Source organism: Epinephelus moara, chromosome 7 (genome assembly GCF_006386435.1).
Source record: "Epinephelus moara isolate mb chromosome 7, YSFRI_EMoa_1.0, whole genome shotgun sequence".
NCBI lineage: Eukaryota > Metazoa > Chordata > Actinopteri > Perciformes > Serranidae > Epinephelus > Epinephelus moara.
The window spans coordinates 7,262,405-7,281,508 of NC_065512.1; the positions used below are offsets into that span (position 1 = coordinate 7,262,405).

At 43.2% G+C, this 19,104-nt stretch overlaps 2 protein-coding genes across 4 annotated transcripts in view; one reads left to right on the forward strand and one right to left on the reverse strand.

The window, feature by feature from the left end:
- The window catches only part of il1rl1 (interleukin 1 receptor-like 1), a 331,020-nt gene that overhangs the window by 78,802 nt on the left and 233,114 nt on the right, over positions 1-19,104 (forward strand). The gene's annotated exons all lie outside the window — the stretch shown is intronic.
- The window catches only part of LOC126393221 (radixin), a 67,919-nt gene continuing 50,961 nt past the window's right edge, over positions 2,147-19,104 (reverse strand). For both annotated transcript variants that reach the window (XM_050049207.1, XM_050049208.1), the window contains exons 4-15: positions 17,022-17,117; positions 16,473-16,595; positions 15,234-15,385; positions 13,822-13,905; positions 13,547-13,693; positions 13,004-13,100; positions 12,758-12,921; positions 10,510-10,640; positions 10,131-10,291; positions 9,845-9,937; positions 6,813-7,022; positions 2,147-3,130 (exon numbers count right to left, since the gene is read on the reverse strand). In XM_050049207.1, the coding sequence (XP_049905164.1) occupies positions 2,966-3,130; positions 6,813-7,022; positions 9,845-9,937; positions 10,131-10,291; positions 10,510-10,640; positions 12,758-12,921; positions 13,004-13,100; positions 13,547-13,693; positions 13,822-13,905; positions 15,234-15,385; positions 16,473-16,595; positions 17,022-17,117 (1,623 nt within the window). In that variant the 3' untranslated portion in view covers positions 2,147-2,965. The remainder of the gene's footprint in view (positions 3,131-6,812; positions 7,023-9,844; positions 9,938-10,130; positions 10,292-10,509; positions 10,641-12,757; positions 12,922-13,003; positions 13,101-13,546; positions 13,694-13,821; positions 13,906-15,233; positions 15,386-16,472; positions 16,596-17,021; positions 17,118-19,104) is intronic.

Here is a 19,104-nt window from a genome sequence, read left to right on the forward strand (position 1 = left end):
ATTTCATGTCTCCATCTGCTAGTGGGCGGTCACGATAAGAGTGTGCATGTATAAAATGATGTTAATTCCACCACAGAAGAGACTTGATGATCACTGAAATTAGTTGGGGAAAAATTAGATACATCAATATCGGTACTACTTATAATTTATCATCTAAATTACATTTTGATGCTGTTTCACTGCAATTTGGTGCCACAGTAATGTTTGGATCACTTGTGACATGATTTTCTTTAATTGGCAAGACTTTGCTCGTCTGGTTGAACCTGTTTAAATCCACACAAGATATTTGTTTCCCAAGTGAAGTTACATTTGTGTTTGGTTAAACTTATTTAAATGTGTGTGTTTCATTTTTATTTGTATTTGATCAATAAATGATGTAATTCATTGATACTTAACCACATTTGTCCCCATAGAAATCTGCATTATCAGAAAATGGTTGTGTGGATTAATACTTTAAAACATAACATTTTTACAAAACAAATATTAATTTTGACGCCAGAAATAAATGTTGGCATTGTACGTTACTGCAAACCACAGATACGTTTGCACGTTATCATGTAGCAGATACACTGCAACTTTACGTTTTAACTATGCTGTGATTAGCGTGTGGTTAATTTTAGGCACAAAAACCACTTGGTCATGGTGAGGAAAAAAATCCGATTTTGGCATAAAATACCATTTTTGGGGCCCTATTCCAGCAGGAAAAGCAGTAATGCCTTGATAAAATAGAACCGCTTTTCATGCCTAAAAAGCTCTATGAACGTAGTCTCTTACACAGACACCGATGACGTCAGCGCGCTGGCTGACTCTGTCGTCTGTGGACATTCCCATAGGAAAGTTGTAATAGAACTAGCGCTGGCTCCCAGCGGCAGTGATGTGATTGGATCCAAATCCGTGTACTTCCGTACTTCCTCAACCAACGGCTGATTAGCTTTGCCTTACACCCGCCTACACAGAAATTGCTGTTCCCCGAATTGTTGTCCGTAGTACAACAGAAAAGGAAGTGTTCAGTGCATCGCAAGAAGAGATTCAAATGGATATGATTTCATTTGATTCAGCTATATTGCAGAGCTGCAACGTCTGTTACATGTAACACACGTGCCACACCTATGGCAACGCCGTCACGTGGTCTGGATATCCCCGCCCATTTCTATTACAAAAGGAAAGACGTCCCCCGACTCCCATTCCTAAGTAAGGGAGGCTGGTCACGCAAGACTACTATGAACGCTGACAGGTCGCTATCATAGATGGTAAAAACAAAACTTTAAGTCAGATAGTTATAAAAAAAAATTCACCCCCTGTACAGTTGTCATGAATGATGAATTGAGCCATAGAAACCAAAACTGTTTTTTGTACCAGGCTGTAAACATGTTTAATTTAGCTGTAAAGTTGGACATTTTAACATGAGTGTCTGTGGGGCTTTGCTCAGTTTTGGAGCCAGCCCCAAGTGGCCAGTCGATGAACTGCAGGTTTTCTCACTTGTGCATTGGCCTCACATGTCAGCCCTGGAGGTTGCCGCTTGTTCGCTACAGAAACAACCACGTTTGGTGCCAAAAAAGCTGCTGGAAACACAGCAATGACTCGCTAAAGAACGACCTGTTGTGTTGCTCGTTGGTCTTAAACAGTGGTCTGCATGTTGGAAGGTGTCTCGCCTCAGTGTCACACCACCTACCATCCCCTCCACCTCTGAGTGGCAAAGTCAGCTCATACACTACATCACTGCGTATGAAACGTACCAGTGTGATGTACCCGTGGTTTGCAGAAACACACAATGCCGACATTTTCTTCAGGCGACTTGGCTGGTTATTGTAAACTTTGAATGAGTTTGTTCTTCCTGTTATTTAAGAGATTCTCCTGCTGTAACTGGTACCAGTGATAAGTATCAAACCAGTAGGAGATGCAAAATGATGATATATAATAATTAGGCAACGTTCTGGTGATATATTGGCGTCGACCAGTGTGTATAATCAGACAATTTCCCAACAGAAAAGTCGCTCATGACAAACAGGCTTTCACTGAATTTTATCACAACACTGCGTCAGGTTCCAACATGTTTATCTGACACATCATCCTGTGTGAATAAATCCAACTCTACTGGCTCCAACCTCAGTCAGGACTCTGAAGATCATTCTGTAGCTGCATAGTTGGAAATATAAATTCATTCTTTATTGTGGGGCAAAATATATATTTGAACACATGTCTCAGTGGATGGAGATTGCCAGCACAGTAAGAATGTAAAATAAGCAAATCTAGTTTGCATATCTGCTGCTCGTGTGTCTCAGAGAGAGCAAACTGAAGAGGAGTTAGCTGATGCAACATGAACAGATCAATGACACCGAGAGCAGAACTGAACAGGAGAACGTCCCAACACAACATGACAAAGAGTAATACTAGACCGGAGGGAAATGAGACAAATAAGGCGTTTCTTTTTTTAAACAAATTATTTAAATTCTTCAACTGATGACATAAGACGTAAAAGTAAGGTACAGATGTTAAAGCATTACAGACAAGCGTGCCGGCAACATCAACAAGCTACAAATGGCCGTTTTATTTTGTTGAGTAAAAGCATGATATCAACCCGTTCTCTCGTTTCGGTCCTGTTGTTTCATTATCATGCACACAAGCATTAAAACTGTCAGTACTGTAGAAAGGAGAAGTCCAGGTTGGTGACAGAATATGTCGCTTGCTATTTTTCCGACAGATTAAAGGACGTGTGCTTCGTTGGGGCGGGGGCGGAGCTCTAAAAAGCAGGTAGCAGTGTGATTGGCCAACCGCTGCTATGCAGAGCTTTGGCGAGGCTGAAGCTACGAAGCCCGTGAGCCGGTCGTTCTCCTGAATGGATTAAAAAAAGCAGGAGTTCCTGGGGTGGCAGCAGGTTTTGGGCTTTACAAGGAAAGTGAGGCGTTGACATGGCAACGAGACTAACTGTCTCTTTTTCATCGCTGTGTCCACCCGTCGTCCTGGCTCACATGGACTCAAACTCATCAATGCGCTGCTTGGTGTTGCCCTGGCGGATCTGGCGCAGGGTTTTGTACTTGTCTCTGCCCGCCCTGACGTTCTCGGCGTGCAGCATGTCGTTCTGCGTTTTCTTGGTGTCATCACGAGCCTCGGCCAACTCTGAGCTCAGAGCCTGGAGAGGAGACAGAGACAGAGAGAGGGGTGATGAGAGACAGATGGCAGACTCAAAGACAAAAATATCCTGAGTGTAAGCACTCTTAATGGATGTAAATTGGAGGTACATAATTGTCCCCAGTGGTTTCACTGCAGCTTGTTTCACTCAGCTCTCACTCAGTCCTGGACCAACTTCAAAAATTATTGTTTAACATGTGAAAATAGAGTCCAGATTGAAAAACACCCAAATTACCCTTAAAAGCCGTCTTATTCCCCACAGAACGCCTCATCACAACAGCCCTTACAACCTAACAACCATTCATCCTCTCACACAACAGTCTAGAGTCTCTACTATCATAGTCACACTCGTGACAGTCTAGACAACCCATCAAAGTTAAATGAAGCTGGAGGAAGTCTCAATGACCCTGAACCTGATTATCCAGTGTACATTATACCTGAGGCAAAATGCCAAGATCAGTCATCATGTCAATCATCTTGTTATCTATCTTGTTATGGGTTTCCTCTCATGTCATACAGTAACATGAATGACTTTTGTTTGTCATATTTTCATGCATCATTTAACAGATGAAGTGTCACTGTCAAAATGAAGACATCAGCTCATCTGAGTGACACGATGAGTCTAGTTCCACGTGCTCTGTAGTTCATTTAAAGCTCTAGTTTAGTTTTGACAGCTGGTCTTGAGGGTTAATAACTCCCCAGATGAATCTAACTTTCCACATCAACACACAAAATTTGTGTCAATTAATTAAACTACTGCATTTTTACATTTTTTAGTTTTTCAGTATAAAGTCTTCCCAGCAAAAAATAACCATGACTTTGGATAATGTCTGTTTCACATGTTCTCTGCAGAAGCAAAAACTATTTTGCCAGCATTTCCCCACACTGGGTGACATCACACCATCACTGTTATTACATGCAAGTGGAAAAAACAAGATTGATTTCTGCAGGTTAAATCCAAGGAACTAAAGCTAACCAGTGTGTGTTTTTGATTGCATGTTTTGAGGAATAGTAAAAGTTGCCTCACTGCAGTCAGACGGTGTGTGGCACGGCACTTCCTCCTCTTACTTTCTAAAAATGAAGCAGCTGTTGTTTCCAGTTTTGCAAAATATTGATTTTTTCCCGTCTGTATTTGTTGCAAACTGTTTGATTCCTGGCTTTGTGCACACATTTAGTCATGTGACATATGGTAGACCTGAAGCTGTTTATCAGGGACAGCCACAGCTTCACTTCAGAAAGACAGGCAATGATTCTAATTTGACTATGTATTTGATATCGACAGGTTTCTATAAAAATAAAGGGACCAGATTAATATTAAAGGTTTGTACATCTGGTGTTTATCTGTTACACAGATGTCTTTAAAGCACTTTTGTCTTCCTGTTTTTGTAACGAGCACAGACCGTGATCAGGAAGCTCAGACACTTGCACTTTGTTTCTGAAACCTTCAGAATGATTCTGATTAAAAGATAAAAATAAATCCCTTTTGCATAAAATGATTGAACTTTGACAGAGTCAATGCTTAAATGACTTGAGACTTGTATCTGGCCCCAGAACACTTAAAGGAGAAGTATTTTGCACTTTGAGCCCATCTCTGGGTTGTTTATGATGAAATAGAGTTGTTAAGACCAAAATTTGTCTTTCCCCTGCCTGGCTTAACACTGCTGCCTATGGCCATGTGTGATCCTGTCCTAAAACCACCCTAAACGAGCCATGAAACTTACGAGTGGTCAGTGGTGTTTCTTGATGTTCCTAAATATCGTAACAAACTGTGGTTTACATCCGTGTTTTCGCTCTTCATCTCAATTGTGGAACTATTTTTTCAGCTGCCTCACACCCATGTGTATACTTCCGCTTGATCGCTCGTTTGACCCTTAAGCGTTAAACACTCCAGCCCACTTGATGGCGATAATGCTCCTTTACGTGGGTGTCACCAACTGGTAGGAAACCATTGCAATGTAATGGGACACAGAGAAGAAGCAGAAGAAGAAGGTTGGCGTTGTGTTCAAAGGCATCGTACTGCGCAGGTAATAATGGGCAAGTTTTGTGCGGTCAGCGACTGCGGGAGAATTCCTCCGAAGAGGAGTTATCATCGACTTCCCTAAACAACCCCCTTTCCATTTCCAGTGGCGGATTACTACCAGCTAGGGTTGTCACGATACTAAAATTTCAAACTCGATATCGATACCCAGGAAAATATTCAATACTTGATACCATTTTCGATACAGCAGCAAAAAATTAAGAGGCATGTCATTTTTTAAATAAAGATCAGAACAGTAACATCAATGATAACAACAAAAAATCCCCCCCAAAATAAATAACAACCAGAAACAAGATCCGTCCATACAAATGTATTTATCTACAGCCCTGTTTATTTTCTGTGCTTCTGGTGAATTGGCACCATATTTTCATTGCTGATCAAATTGAGTTGGTAGTTTAGGAAACCAAACGTTTTTTCAGCTTCAATCTGTGACTTTACAGTTAACATAACTTTTCAGACACACATAATTGTGTTGTCCTGTTAAACTAACATTGTCTATTAATGTTACAGACGGGCATGACTGATAAAGTTTTCTGCTTAGCTCCCACATTAACGTTAGAAGTTATATTTTAGTTTGATGCTGGCGACACCAGCTGCTCAGCTGCTAGTGAGGGGAGGGGCTGTACCTGCCGTCTGCAGCGTGCTGTGTTCACTTCACTAAATATTTCCAAAGAGCGCTTTTTCCTTTATCATTTTTGACCAAAACTGGCTGCTCTGATCCTCCTGCAGCCGCGCTGGCCATATTACAGCAACAGAAATGTGTGCATGCATGCACAGCGACGACAACAAGCCGGGTTGCAGCGAGGGCTCTGTGCCTGCCAGACGCTGCCTGCACAGCGCGTGTCCGTCGGACCCGTCGCGCGCACCCGACAGGCGCTGAGGTGGCGTGCACTGTTAGTATCGATACTTTTGTAAATTAGTATTGTATCCGGATACAGCGTTTGAGTATCGATACTTTTCAGAGTATCGATACTTTTGACAACCCTACTACCAACAGACAATGAGGCCTCTATAGAAAACCAATGGATTAGACAAAATGTCAAATATATCATCACGGAAACCAGTTTGCTACGATTCGGTGAGTTTCATGGCTTTGAAAACAAATGTTTAGGGTGGTTTCAGGACAGGTTCACACATGGCCATAGGCAGCAGTGTTAAGCCAGGCAGGGGAAAGCCAAATTCTCAGAAAATGAGCAATCGTCACTATTTTTGTCTCAACCACTCTATTTCATCATAAACAACCCAGAAATGGGGCTCAAAGTGCAAAATACCGGACTTCACCTTTAAAGGCTTTTGAAGAAATGTGTTTTATTTGGAGGGAGTTCGTCTGTTGTAGATCCTGCAGCAGGTCTTTAAGTGCAGTACACGTGCACACCTGTACTTAACCTGACCCTGAAATGCATTTTATTTGGCTCTATATTTGGCATTTGTCCTAATCTTCCGCTTTAATCCAGGATGCCTCCATCTTTGTCTTGATATATTGTTTTTCAACCTAATTTTATATTTGTAAAAAGTTCCATGCAGTTTCATATTTCATGTCACTTTTCTGTTTTTGAACGCTGTGGTTTGTAATAATTTTTGCACCCATTAATACACATGTTTCTAAACCAGTTTCCTTTGTAAATAAATCACGTTGCAGCTCTACCTGTAGCTGTTTCTTGACACGTTCGTTCTTCTGCGCCTCGGTGATGCGCTCCTCTTCGCTGCGCTGGCTGCTGATGCCGTCACTGAGGAGCTCGGCGCTCGCCTCGGCGTTCGTTTCGTCCTCCTCGTCGTGTTCTGGCGCCGGCGGAGACGTCATGGCCGTCTTCAGCTCCTCCCTGGTCTTCTCCAGGTCGTCTTGTGCTGACAGAGCCTGTGAAGAACACACATGTACACTCAGAGAGAGACACTGACAGTTTACAGACAACAAATATGGACACACATTTGATCACTGATATAAAGACATAAACACTCACTGGACAGCTGTGAATTGTCTCAGAGCTTTGAACTCTTCAAGTGAAGAATATAATTGTTTATAATGACAAATAATTAAAGAACCACAAAGGGAAAAATTGTGTCTGTACTGATCTGATATGGAAAGAATTTAATGGAGCATTAGGCCAAACAAAAGGCCTCTTATACTTCACATCATTTTTTTTTGGAAAAAATTCATGGTTAGTTACTAGTCATATTCATTGTCTAGACATCTTGAAATATGTGATGATTTATGTGGTGACATTTACTTGAATTACATGTGAAATTCATGTGAAATTGTGCTCCTGTGTATCATGAGAGCTGCCGATGTGGCTTCAGCTTCTTTGTGTAACATGTGCTGCTTCACACCTGGCGCTAATCAGCCAATCAGGGGTCGTTAGAGGAGCTGCTGCCTCCCTACATGACTAAAACTTCAACAAGGTGGAAAGTAGAGAGTATTTTTCCACACTGCTTTAATTTGTACGTTTGCCTGGCAGCTTGACCTCAGGAGGCTGTTTAATCCTCTGTCACCACTTTGAGCACCAAACAAAGCCTCAGAATCAACAACTAAGAACCAGGATACTGTTACAATACATTAGTGTTGTGGCAGATGTGCAGCAGTAAATGTTCTGTGGTCTCCAGGCTGCTGCTGATGACTGACATGGTGTCAGAATGTGAGCACACTTTATTAGCTCTGGTGCGGAGCCAAATGCCCTGAGTGATTTTAATGGAAATTATAGTTTAAACATTTGCAATTTAGCAGGTGCTGAAGAGAAAATCAAACAGTGACTGTTGGTACACATATCAAACACACACACCAGGACATTTATGAAATGCACCCTTTAACAAACACCAGAAGCCACAGACACCTTAAAATTAAAGGTGTACTGCACACAAGTGTGTTCACACGTGTCACACACATTCACCAGTCTGTTAAACATAAATGAGGCATGGATGGTGAGCGGTTGAAAGATGTGTTAGTTTTCATACTGTTCCTGTTGTCCAGTTTTTCAGGGTCCTGACAAACAACGCAGACTGTCTGACATTGCTCAGTGTCAGGCCGTCTGTGAGCACCTGTTATCCTAATTTTTCAGCCCTTGTTGGTGACTTTTCGGCTGATTCAGCATGTTGAATCAGAATAGTTATGTTATGTAAGATCATTTTTTAGCCGTTGAGCTCTTCAGCTGGAACAATTCAAATTGTTGGTGTTATTTTTCACTTGTATACAGTAATATCATTTGTTCTTTTAACATTTGGTTGGGTTGTTAATGTGCTAACTGGCAAACTAGCATCTTAAATATATCCTGTCAGTCTTCTGCTTTCACTTTTTGAATGATAAATACAGTTTTTGAGTTTTTGTCAACTAGGAAGGTCATTAGTCGGCAAGATTTCATGGGTTGCTTTGTCACAGAAAAAAAAGAAAAGAAACTCTATCAGGAGCTGCACCTTGTCAAAATAAATCAAAACCTATATGACTGGACCATGTGGAATTTAATTTGAAAGGACAGACACAGGAAGTGTCCACGCTCAGCAGTCAGACAGGAGTCAGGTTAATTTCCAGGGCTGGTACCTGCGGTTATTCCACAGGCTAGTTAATAACATGTCGGGCAGGAAATCCAAAGTGTGGGATCATTTTGAGAAGGTGAAGGACGAACCCAAGGTGATATGTAAACTCATCTTCATTGGTCGACTACAAACATGACGTATCATCTGAAACATGGAAGTAGCTACATGCCCATTAGCCCACAGCGTCATTAACAGGCGGCTCGCTCAGTGTGTGACGTGCACTTGTAGATAAAATATAGGCCTATATTAATGAAGGTTCATTAGTACGGTTTTGTATTTCTCTGTAATGTAGCACAGTGTTAACAATGTTACTGATACTATTCTTTCTCACACCTTCAACTCAAACCACCAAAATATATCATTTAATAACTAAATTAATATCATTAACATGCAGGAGACTAGTCGACTAATGGTTCTAAATGACGACTGTTGGTCGACTAGGATAATTCTTAGTCAGGGGGCAGCCCTAGAAAGAAGCACATTAGTGGACAGTTTTCTTGTTTCCTGCTACATGAGGACACCGTTCACCCTCTGTTGGTGAGGACAGCTCAGCTTATGGATAATAAAAAGTGGCAGAGAAAAATGAAAGAAAAACCTAAATGTTGCTGATCATGCAGCTGATCGAGCAGTGTTTCTAAAACGGTAAAATTACAGCATGTGCACGTGATATCTTAATCTGTCCAGTTTTGTTTTTATCTGGATTTTTTCTCTTCTTCCTCAGCGATTAAAGAGTCCAGTTTCCTCTGCACTGCAGCCCTTGTCAGATTTAAGTTAACCACCCTGTTCTGATTTCACTATGCAGGCACCTCAACTAATCAGAGAGCCACTAGTGCAGTGACTATAATGTGATCCCACACTGGCTTCCCATCCAGGAAAACAGCAGTATGTGTCAGTGGATGTGGGAATCAATAAGACCCATCAAAGCCCAGCTTTTGGGGTGGAGGTTGAGGCCTTTTCCCTTTGTGCTAACCGGGTGCCACATGACAAGCTTTTTTAGTTATTAATTTCAATTTCTAATCAACTTTTTTTGTATGTTAAAACCGGATTTCCAGACTTTGTGTTCAAAAACAGAGGCAGAAAATAATTAAACGTGTCTCACACACACACACACACACACACACACACACATATATATATGTACAGAGGTTACATTACCTTGTGTTGCCATTCTGTTGCTTCATCTTCTTTTTTCCTCTTGGCTTCCTCCAGCAGAGCGATTTTGGCAGTGAACTCTGCTAACTCAGCCGCCTGATGAAAATAACATGTGCAGGTTAACAGTTAACAAAGTGAACTCAGCATGAAGTCGCAATAGTCAAAGTTTGAATAGTTTCACTTTCACCTGGACTAAAGCATCAAACTGAAGCAGTAAATGTTGGAGTGTGGAAACAGCAGTGTGTGTGTGTGGGTGTGTGTGTGTGTGTGTGAGTGTGAGTGCAGGTACCAGTTGTTCCTGAGTCTTCATCTGGTCGGCAGCCTGCTGAGCCAGCGCTGCCTTGGCCTCCTCCGCCGCCTGCCTCTCCTTCTCCAGCCGCTCTGCCTCCTCCTTCGCCCGCTTCCTCTCCTGCTCCAGCTCCAGCGCCCTGCGAGTCTGCTCCTCCAGCTCTGCACACATGCACATTAAATATATGAGTCACGGTCCGTCTTAAACTTGTGTGACCGTGTGACCAGTGAGGACACAAGACACTGTGAAATTTCCCTGACAATTAAACAGAAGTTTAAATTAAGAAAACACTCTCAAGGTCTAAAACTCAGTTTGGTCCTCACGAAGACAGACGCACAGGAGCACCTGCTGCACATGGTCGATGTTGGTGCGGTCGTACCTTTCTGAGCTCTCTGCGTCTGGTCTTCGATCTGCCTCAGCCTCTCCATCAGCTCGTTCTTCTCTCGCTCTATCCGATCCTTCTCCTTCTCCGCGATCTCGCGCTTCTTCTTCTCGTTCTCCAGCTGTGCTCTGTCCAAATAACAGGGAAAGCATCCATCACACCCAGCAGCCGCCGACTTATCTGTTCATTATTCAAAGTTATGCATCATAAAAACAGAAGAACATTAACAGAAACTTTGTGCAGGAACATTGTTTGTTGAGTGTGTGTAAACCTGCTGATAGGGAGAGAAATGATCAGTCATTGTGACATCATTTTAGCCAGTGTGTGGGCACTTCTCACTGACAATAAATATAACAGTCTTTAAAGTAAATATAATAAATATCTTCACTTGAAAATGACTCTGATGTGTCTTTGTATTTTATGTTATAACTTCCTACCATCTCAAACACATTATTAAAGGCTTCACAAGTTAATATGAGACCAACATATTGTAAGGTTGTGGACGATGGAGAGTGACATGGACATTTTGAAATGTGATGCCTTCAAGTGAAACAAAACACACACACACACACACACACACACACACACACACACACTGTACCCACCCACACACAATCAACAAAAACCAATGACATTTAAAAACACACATCAGATCCTCGTCGCCCACGCTGACCAACAGATACGGGAAAACTTAGTATTCCGTTAACGCACTCTGGTGTGGGTGTGCTGATCGCTTTGTCATATGCAAACATGGTTTTGTACAGCACAATATAACATTTATAAAATGTACCAACAGTAAAATGAGTTGTGTGTTTGTTTCCACAGATTCAGCCCTGCAGATAATGAACATGAGTTCTTTCAACGCAGCACTGCCCCCTTGTGATCACGACACATTTCCACTTCAAACATCAGCTAATATTTGTTCACTCAGGATGCTGTGCAGTACACACTGTCCTCGGAAAATACACCTGGTGGGAACTGACCTGCACTCGTCCATTTATTTTTATAGCTATTAAGGGAGCGGAAAACACCACCTGAAGTGATATTGGGCAAAAACCACTTCTCAAACTTTTGGTATATTATAATTGTAGTGGTCTGAGAGAAAGAAGACTTCTGCACCTCCTCTTAGCTCTGTTTGCAGACTTTAGAAGGTCTAGCCTGTGACAGAAGACTTTGGACAATCACTACTGGCTGCTCTACAAATGCAGAAACGTGTGTACGTCCCTTCAGTGAAAGCCTGATTCAATGGTTGAGAAACCTGCACAGAAAACTGCTATTCCAGATTGACAACAACTGCCTACGCTGCAAAGCAACCCAAAAAAGAAAGACAGACTGATCAAAAAGAGAGTTTGACAATAAACTAAATAAAACACGTGTCAATATTGACGAAGCCTTTCAGAGATAGAGCGAAATTGTCACCAGTAATTTAGCCTTCTGCTAACCAGAACCAAAGTGTATGCAGCTCCGGAGATGGACCTCCAGTCAGTGGCCACAGCAATCATAAACCCAGCCAGAGCCAATTCCAGCTCTGCGGGACCGGACAGCCCTGACTCCTGTCAGATCAGTAAACTTTCTGTTGCTGTTAGACCCACCAGTCTGCTGTGACACCTGATGCTATGGGACTTGCACTACCCGAATCTGAGCCGATTGAACTGCCCACTAAAGGTCTGTCTCAGCAGTCCACAGCAGCAGGGAGCGCAGTGGAGGGACTGTAGGGTGTCTAGCAGTTAATTCTTGTTTCATTTGTGGTCTGATAAACAGAGAGAGCAGGGCAAAGAGAGGCTGAGTGAATACACTGTGGGCGACACTACAGTGAAATAAGATTAAATAAATCATTGTATGGGAAACACTGGGTTACTGTATGAAGCCCAGGCATATGACCGTGGTCGTCTGGCAGGAGGGGTTTAGGAGAGAGAGTGAGGAGAGCTGCAGGGCGAGGGTGTGTTTTCAAATTCTGACCCTTTATCCCTTTGCAGATTTCTTTTTCACCTGGCTTTAACTGAGTCACAAAACAGCACAGCAATCAGACAGCTAGTTCACTGCACTCTTTAACACTTTTCAGTTCAGGATTTTACTGGTTTGAAAAACATACTATGACTTGTTGGACTCAAACACGGATAAAAATCACTGTGAAAAAAGGTGACTAAAAACAGGAAAGTCTTAACTTCCCAGAGGAGTTAAAGCAAGATGAAAGCTTACGGACAAACTTATAGTCCTGAAAAAGGCAAAGCAGTGTGTTCTGTACCTCTCCATCTGTTTGTGGTGCTTCTCCTCTCTGGCCTGAGCCTTCATCTGCTGCACCTCGATGGTGTCGGGCTTCCTCCTCCTCATGTACAGCTCGTGGTTTCCCATACATAACGCCAGGATGCGCTTGTTGATCCGCAACCGAGGAGCGTAAAATACAAAGTCCTGCAGGTGATAAGAAGGACAAGACAGTCTTAAAACATGGTTAAAATATATATCACCAGTCGCACATCAGTGTGGCACTCACTGGAGCTTTCTTGTCAATGGGCTTGATGACAAACTTCTTGTCGTTGAAGGAAATGTTTCTGATCTCACTCCAGGGGAAGCCGATCTTTGGTGACAACCTGAGTGACGAGATTTTGAATTAATGATTAACGTCTAAACGTCACTGACAGTTCACAAACATGTATTCTTTCACAGTTTCACAAACAAGAAACATTTTAAATGTTGCGTGTCTGAATGAAGTCTGTGTTCAGCTGTGCTGTTCAACACCAAAAGAGGGCGCTGTTGTCAAACTAATGCAATTTAAAGGCATCAAGGGAGCAGAGAAGGTCCACACTGCAATTTCTTTATCTACTTAAAATATATGTACAGTGGTAGCTGAGGTGCAGGTCTGCTTTTAAGGCATTGATTTCCAGTGAATATAGTTATTTTTTATATTAATGACACTTATTAATGATTCATATTAAATATTCATAAGGTATGTCACTGTGATAAATGAATCTAAGGATCCTAGACAACTCTGTAGTTATTTAGCCATCGTGTGTGTGTGTGTGTGTGTGTTGGTTACTTGTCTTCGTGCTCGTAGATGTTGAGCCCCAGAGCGTCGACCCCGAGCCACAGTTCTGTGCCCTTCTTGTTCTTAATTTCAAAGTAGTTGACACCGTACATCTCCAGGTCCTGAGCGATCTTCAGATACTCCATCATTGCATCCTCCCTGCACACACACACAAACACAGATGAACACACACACACACACAAACACAGATGAACACACACAGGTACAAAGGAACATTCAGGGATTGTGTCTTCAAATATAAGAACCCTGAGACTCAGATTATCTACCTGAGCATGCTCCTGTGCTCCTCATGCCACGTCTGTATTCTGTCCTCCCACTGCTCCTTTGTGAGCTTGTGTTGCTCCAGAACGCTACAGGACACACACACACACACACACACACACACATCAAAGATGTGACAATGTTTTCCCCAGGACACTGACAGGATCACTGTACTGGTAATTCTCAATTTTGCTCGTATTAGAGGGGGGCTGTAGCTAAGGAGGCTGAGCTGGTTGTTCATTGATGCAGTGTTGGTAGTTTGGTACTTTTTAAAACAAAAAAGGATGTTTTATGTTGTGATATTTACAGGAGATGACATGTAATATAGCCAGCAGCACGTAGGCTGTTATTACTGCCGCTCATTTACCAGAAACTTTCAGCTCCCTGATGATCTCTCTCCAGCCAGCTGCCACCTCATTTAGGTTTCTGTAGTAAAATAGGGAGGTATCGTGCAGATAACTCCTCATTTAAACTTCATGAATCAGCTGTTTCTCTTCCATTGCTGCGCTTCCAAAGCCAGTTGACAGGAATAACTAGAAACACAATGCCTGACAAAACTTAAATTCAGAATGACACACAGAGTCGATCACAGCCAGATATGATGACTCTTTTGTTGGCCTAAAATAAAAAGTGTTGCCATCCAGGAACAGTTTTCATGAGAGACAAACTCTGCCATGTCTTGTCACCCAAAAAACACATTAACTTTCTCGTAAACAAACAGAACACGGTGGGACGTGAAGGAGCAGCGGCTCTACTCCGAGCTCCCTCTGGATGTCCGAGCTCCTCCCCCTATCTCTAAGGCTGAGCCCAGACACCCCACAGAGGAAACTCATTTCAACTGCTTGTATCTGCGATCTCATTCTTTCAGTCACTACCCAGAGCTCCTTGTATCTGCGATCTCATTCTTTCAGTCACTACCCAGAGCTCATGACCACCCATGGTCACGGTCATTGCTTATTATTAATGCAATAAAATCAAATTTAGCACTGCAGCACCATCGGCACAGATTGCTGATGGAAGCTACTTTTTAATTCACCAAAACGTGCCATAATGACAAACGCTGGTTCAGCCAGTTTGCATAAAACCAAACTGCTCTAAGCTGATACTGAACTGGACCGACAAAACCATAAATCAGCCCAGCTCTACCAACCAGGCCAAACAAATGTCCTGCATGGCAGCTCTGCAGCAATCAGTGTGTGTGTGAGTGTGTAAACAGATGACTGTGAAGCCCTTTGTCAGCTCAGGCAGCAAAGTGTTCTGTAAGTGCAGTCCGTTTATGTAAATTAATGCAGTATTCACACTTTAGTCAGGACACAACCTAAGAGCTGAGGAATCAATTATTCCAGTGCAGGTCCTCATGAGTATGGGACAGCATAGTGTGTATGTGTGTGTGTGTGTGTATGTGTGTAATGTGTACCGTTGAGGCAGTAGCCGGTCGGAGGCCAGGTAGCCGGGCTTGTGAAGATCTTTGTTGTAATCCCCGTACTTGGCCTGGACAGCGTAGGAGGCCAGCAGCACGGCGGTCTCTGGGGGACAGTAGTTCTCATCATTCAGGATGGCCTCCTTCACCTGCAGGGAGGACACACACACACACACACACACACACACATAAAGGCACATCATTGATCAGTAGAAGCCTTTAGTTAAATCCCAAGGGAGAGATGATGGAGATTCTCAGTCGGCCTTTTCTCAGTAAATAAACCCTACAGATCATATAAAATGCAGCAACATGTTGGTCTGGATTTAATATATGTTTTGAGAACTACTGGAGGGATCACTATTAAATTTTCTATAGACATTAATAAAATGTCTGGGGATCCCCAGTGTTTACAGCCAGCAAGTAGGAATTCTTACTTCTCCAGCACAGCTGAGTAGAGCTGGTTGTTATGCTTTAATATACCTGGGTTTCAGTACTGATACAAAGATGATGCTCCTGTAGACGCCTTACTTTGACAAGTACTAAAAGCTAAACACAAGCAGAACTTTGTCTCAGGCTGCTTTCAGCCCTAGAGTCATCTCCTTTGGTCTGAATCAGGGACTCATTTTGTTCCAAAGTTGTATAATTGCCTAGAGTTGGTTCGTGTTCTCACGGCAGCATTTACAAGAGGACCAGATCAAATGCCTTGTGTGAGAAAGCTGCTCTTGATTGGTCAGAATTTCCATGTGGGAAAAATCCAGGAAGTAAAGCAAACGTTGAAGAAGAGTACACTTGCAAGATAAATGTGACACTTTCTAATGTCACAATGGAGGGACAACTACGCAGGTTGATTTTAGCGCTGCTCATCGTGGACTATATTGCTGTCATTGTTCATTTTAGTCAAACCATACAGTTTGAAAACGAGGCGCGGCTCCAACTAGAAAACAATGTTTTGATGCATTGGATGTGCTGAATGTGCATATTAAGGCAGTACAGGAGGAGGTGCACATTAATAATCCTCCAGGACTGTAACATGCTCATGTTTAACCCAAACAATGTGTCATGTGACTGCAGTTGCTTCACATCCAGGTCGGAACACCTTCTCACCACAAACCAACCACTCCAGAGTTCGTTTGTAACCGGACTGAGACCACCTCTTCAAGAAGGTCTCAGTCACTATGCTTCACCTTCCCACCAAAACATCTCAGCAGCCACAGAGACCTGTCAGCAGCACCGTACCTGCAGGAAGAAGAGCTTCTGTGTGATCTCCTGGATGAGTTCCTCAGAAACATCTTCTGGGAAGAACTTTGCTCTGAACTTGAACTGCAGAGGATTCTCCTTCTTCACATCCTGCTGGGTCACCTGGAGAATACACACACACACACACACACACACACACACACACACACACATTTCATCTCTCACCCTGCACATGTTGCTACAGTGTGTAAACACATGAATAAGTCTGGAGGAAATTAAACCCTGTATCTTGAATTAAATTAAGATTAAAGAGACATGTTTTAAACAAGATGTTTTCATTGAGGCTGTTTTTCAGGCACTTTGGATCAAAGCTTCTGCCAAACAGAATATTAAAGTCAGATTATACATGCAAGTCTACTTCTGGGGCTTTCTATGATAAAGTCTGGACCACAGCAGGGTGACTGTTTACTGGCTCTCATAATTTAATCTTGTTTTCAAGTTGTGGGAGTTAGTTTATCTGCACATATGATACAAACAGGAACAAAGGGGGCAGGGAGTCTTTGAGTGTTCGTGTTCGGGGTCTCTCACCTTCTTGTTGAGCTTGAGCCACGTGATGTAGCCTTTACTGTCTGTGTACTGCAGGCCGAAGAACCAGACCTCCCTCAGACCCACCGTCTTCACCACCTGGAACAACACAATACTTTTGGTTTTAATCAGTTGACTGACTCTGACTCAATTATAAACCCAGAGGAGAGATGATCTGATTGGAAATCTGCTGAGGGAAACCACAGCTCAATACTTCCAGGGCAGATACAGGCAGTGCATCATTGCAGAGGTGTCATTTCTTGACACTAATTACACCATGACATCACACTGTAAAATACTAATCAAACTCCCCTCCAGGATGTTGTGATGTCACCATTGCAACACTTAACACACATTCAGCCAATCCCAATGAATCTTGTGTGACCTTGTCTGATCGCTGCAAACTAATCATCGTTATTTCCCGTGAGTCTTCTTGAATTGCTCAACATCACCATCTTAATCCTTGTTTCCAGTTGTGAAGATGCAGATGTGAAACACAAACCAACAAAAAGTGTTGCTTGAGACAGTGTAGGGCAATTCCCTGACGTTCTGCACGAAAGTGGGGATTAACTGTTGTGCAGTGTGCAACACAAAGGAACGTCATCCACTGACAAACACTTTTCTAGAGCAAAACACAACCAGAGAACGACTCTAACCTGCGGACAACAGACAAGACACATCACTGAGAGAAAATGTGCTCCAACCACATCTAGTGGACATGCTGACAGATTCAAGGTGAGTTAGATATGCAGTTAGTGGTAACTGGAACAGGTTGCCTTTGATTTTTAATTAATTACACAAAAAAACTGCAAACATTTTCGCTAATTTCACTTGCTCCCGCAATTTTTAAAAAAAGCTATCCTAAAAACAGCCCATGAAATCCTGACCTGGCTGTACAGTCAGGGTTTCAGTTCATCCTAAAGGCGTTGGGTTGAGGTCAGGGCTCAATGCACGTCAGTCAAGTTTAGCAAAAAACATTTCTTCCTGGACCTGGCTTTGGTCCGCAATGCCAGGGATCAGCACGCCCAGGGCCTTCCCCTGAATGCCGCCCGGCACACAATGCACTGAGCCCTGAATCCTCTCCCTGCGGGTGGTGAGCCCACACGGTGACAGCTCCATGTTAACTACTTAAGCTGAGCCCAAACAGGCCCCACGACCCAAGGCCTGGCCACCTGACGCTCGCTCTTACCCTGGCCCCACCCTTGGGTTCACTTTGCCTTGGGAGACTCTACAAGGGTGTATTAGCCGTGGACAACACAGCTCCCAGGTTCACAGGAGCATCTGGTCAGGATCCTCCTGGGCACCTGCTGTTTTATTTATTTATTTAGCGAATGCAAATTTCTCAAGCCAAGCAGTAGCCTCTTGATCTATATTGTGGAGGGAGGCTAGACCTTCTTTAAGTCTTTGGAGAGGGCAGGCTTCAATAATATGTTCCATGGTTTGCTCCTCCCCACAAGCACACACTGGGCTCAAGCTGCTCCCCCATCTGTGAAGGCTGGCCAAGCAGGGACCAGTCCTAAATCTGTTCAAGGTGGACTACTGTCTGCTTGGGAGGTTGGTGCCAGAGACTGGTTGAGTCGGGTCTGACGCTAGATGTTTGTTTGGGATGTCTTTGGATTCCCATTCAGTCACCCAGGCAGACAGGGCATCAAAGTCAGTGGGTGGGGGGGTCCTTCCAAATTGGACGTCTAGATCGGAGACGAGCAGGTGGTGGGTTGAAGATGTCGTCGTGGATTGGTAAATGGGGGGAGTCTTTGACCTTTTGGAGCATCCTATAGGTGAGTTCAGTTCGTCTGATGTTGGGGGGGAGTATGTTAGATAGGACAGGGAGCCAATTATTAAAGGTGTTCAGGGCACCTCCCACTGGTAGCAGGCCTGGGGCAGACCCAGACCACGCTGCAGGAACTACATAACTCATCTGGCTTGGGAACACCTTGGCCTGCTGGCCCTACGACCTGGCCCTGGATAAGCAGGAGAAAAAAGTTGGGCCTCACTTCAGGCATGGGGGCATTTTCAGATTTAAACAGAAGAGGGCCTTCCCCAAACTGTGACCCCACATTTGGACTCAAACTTACATCTTTAATAT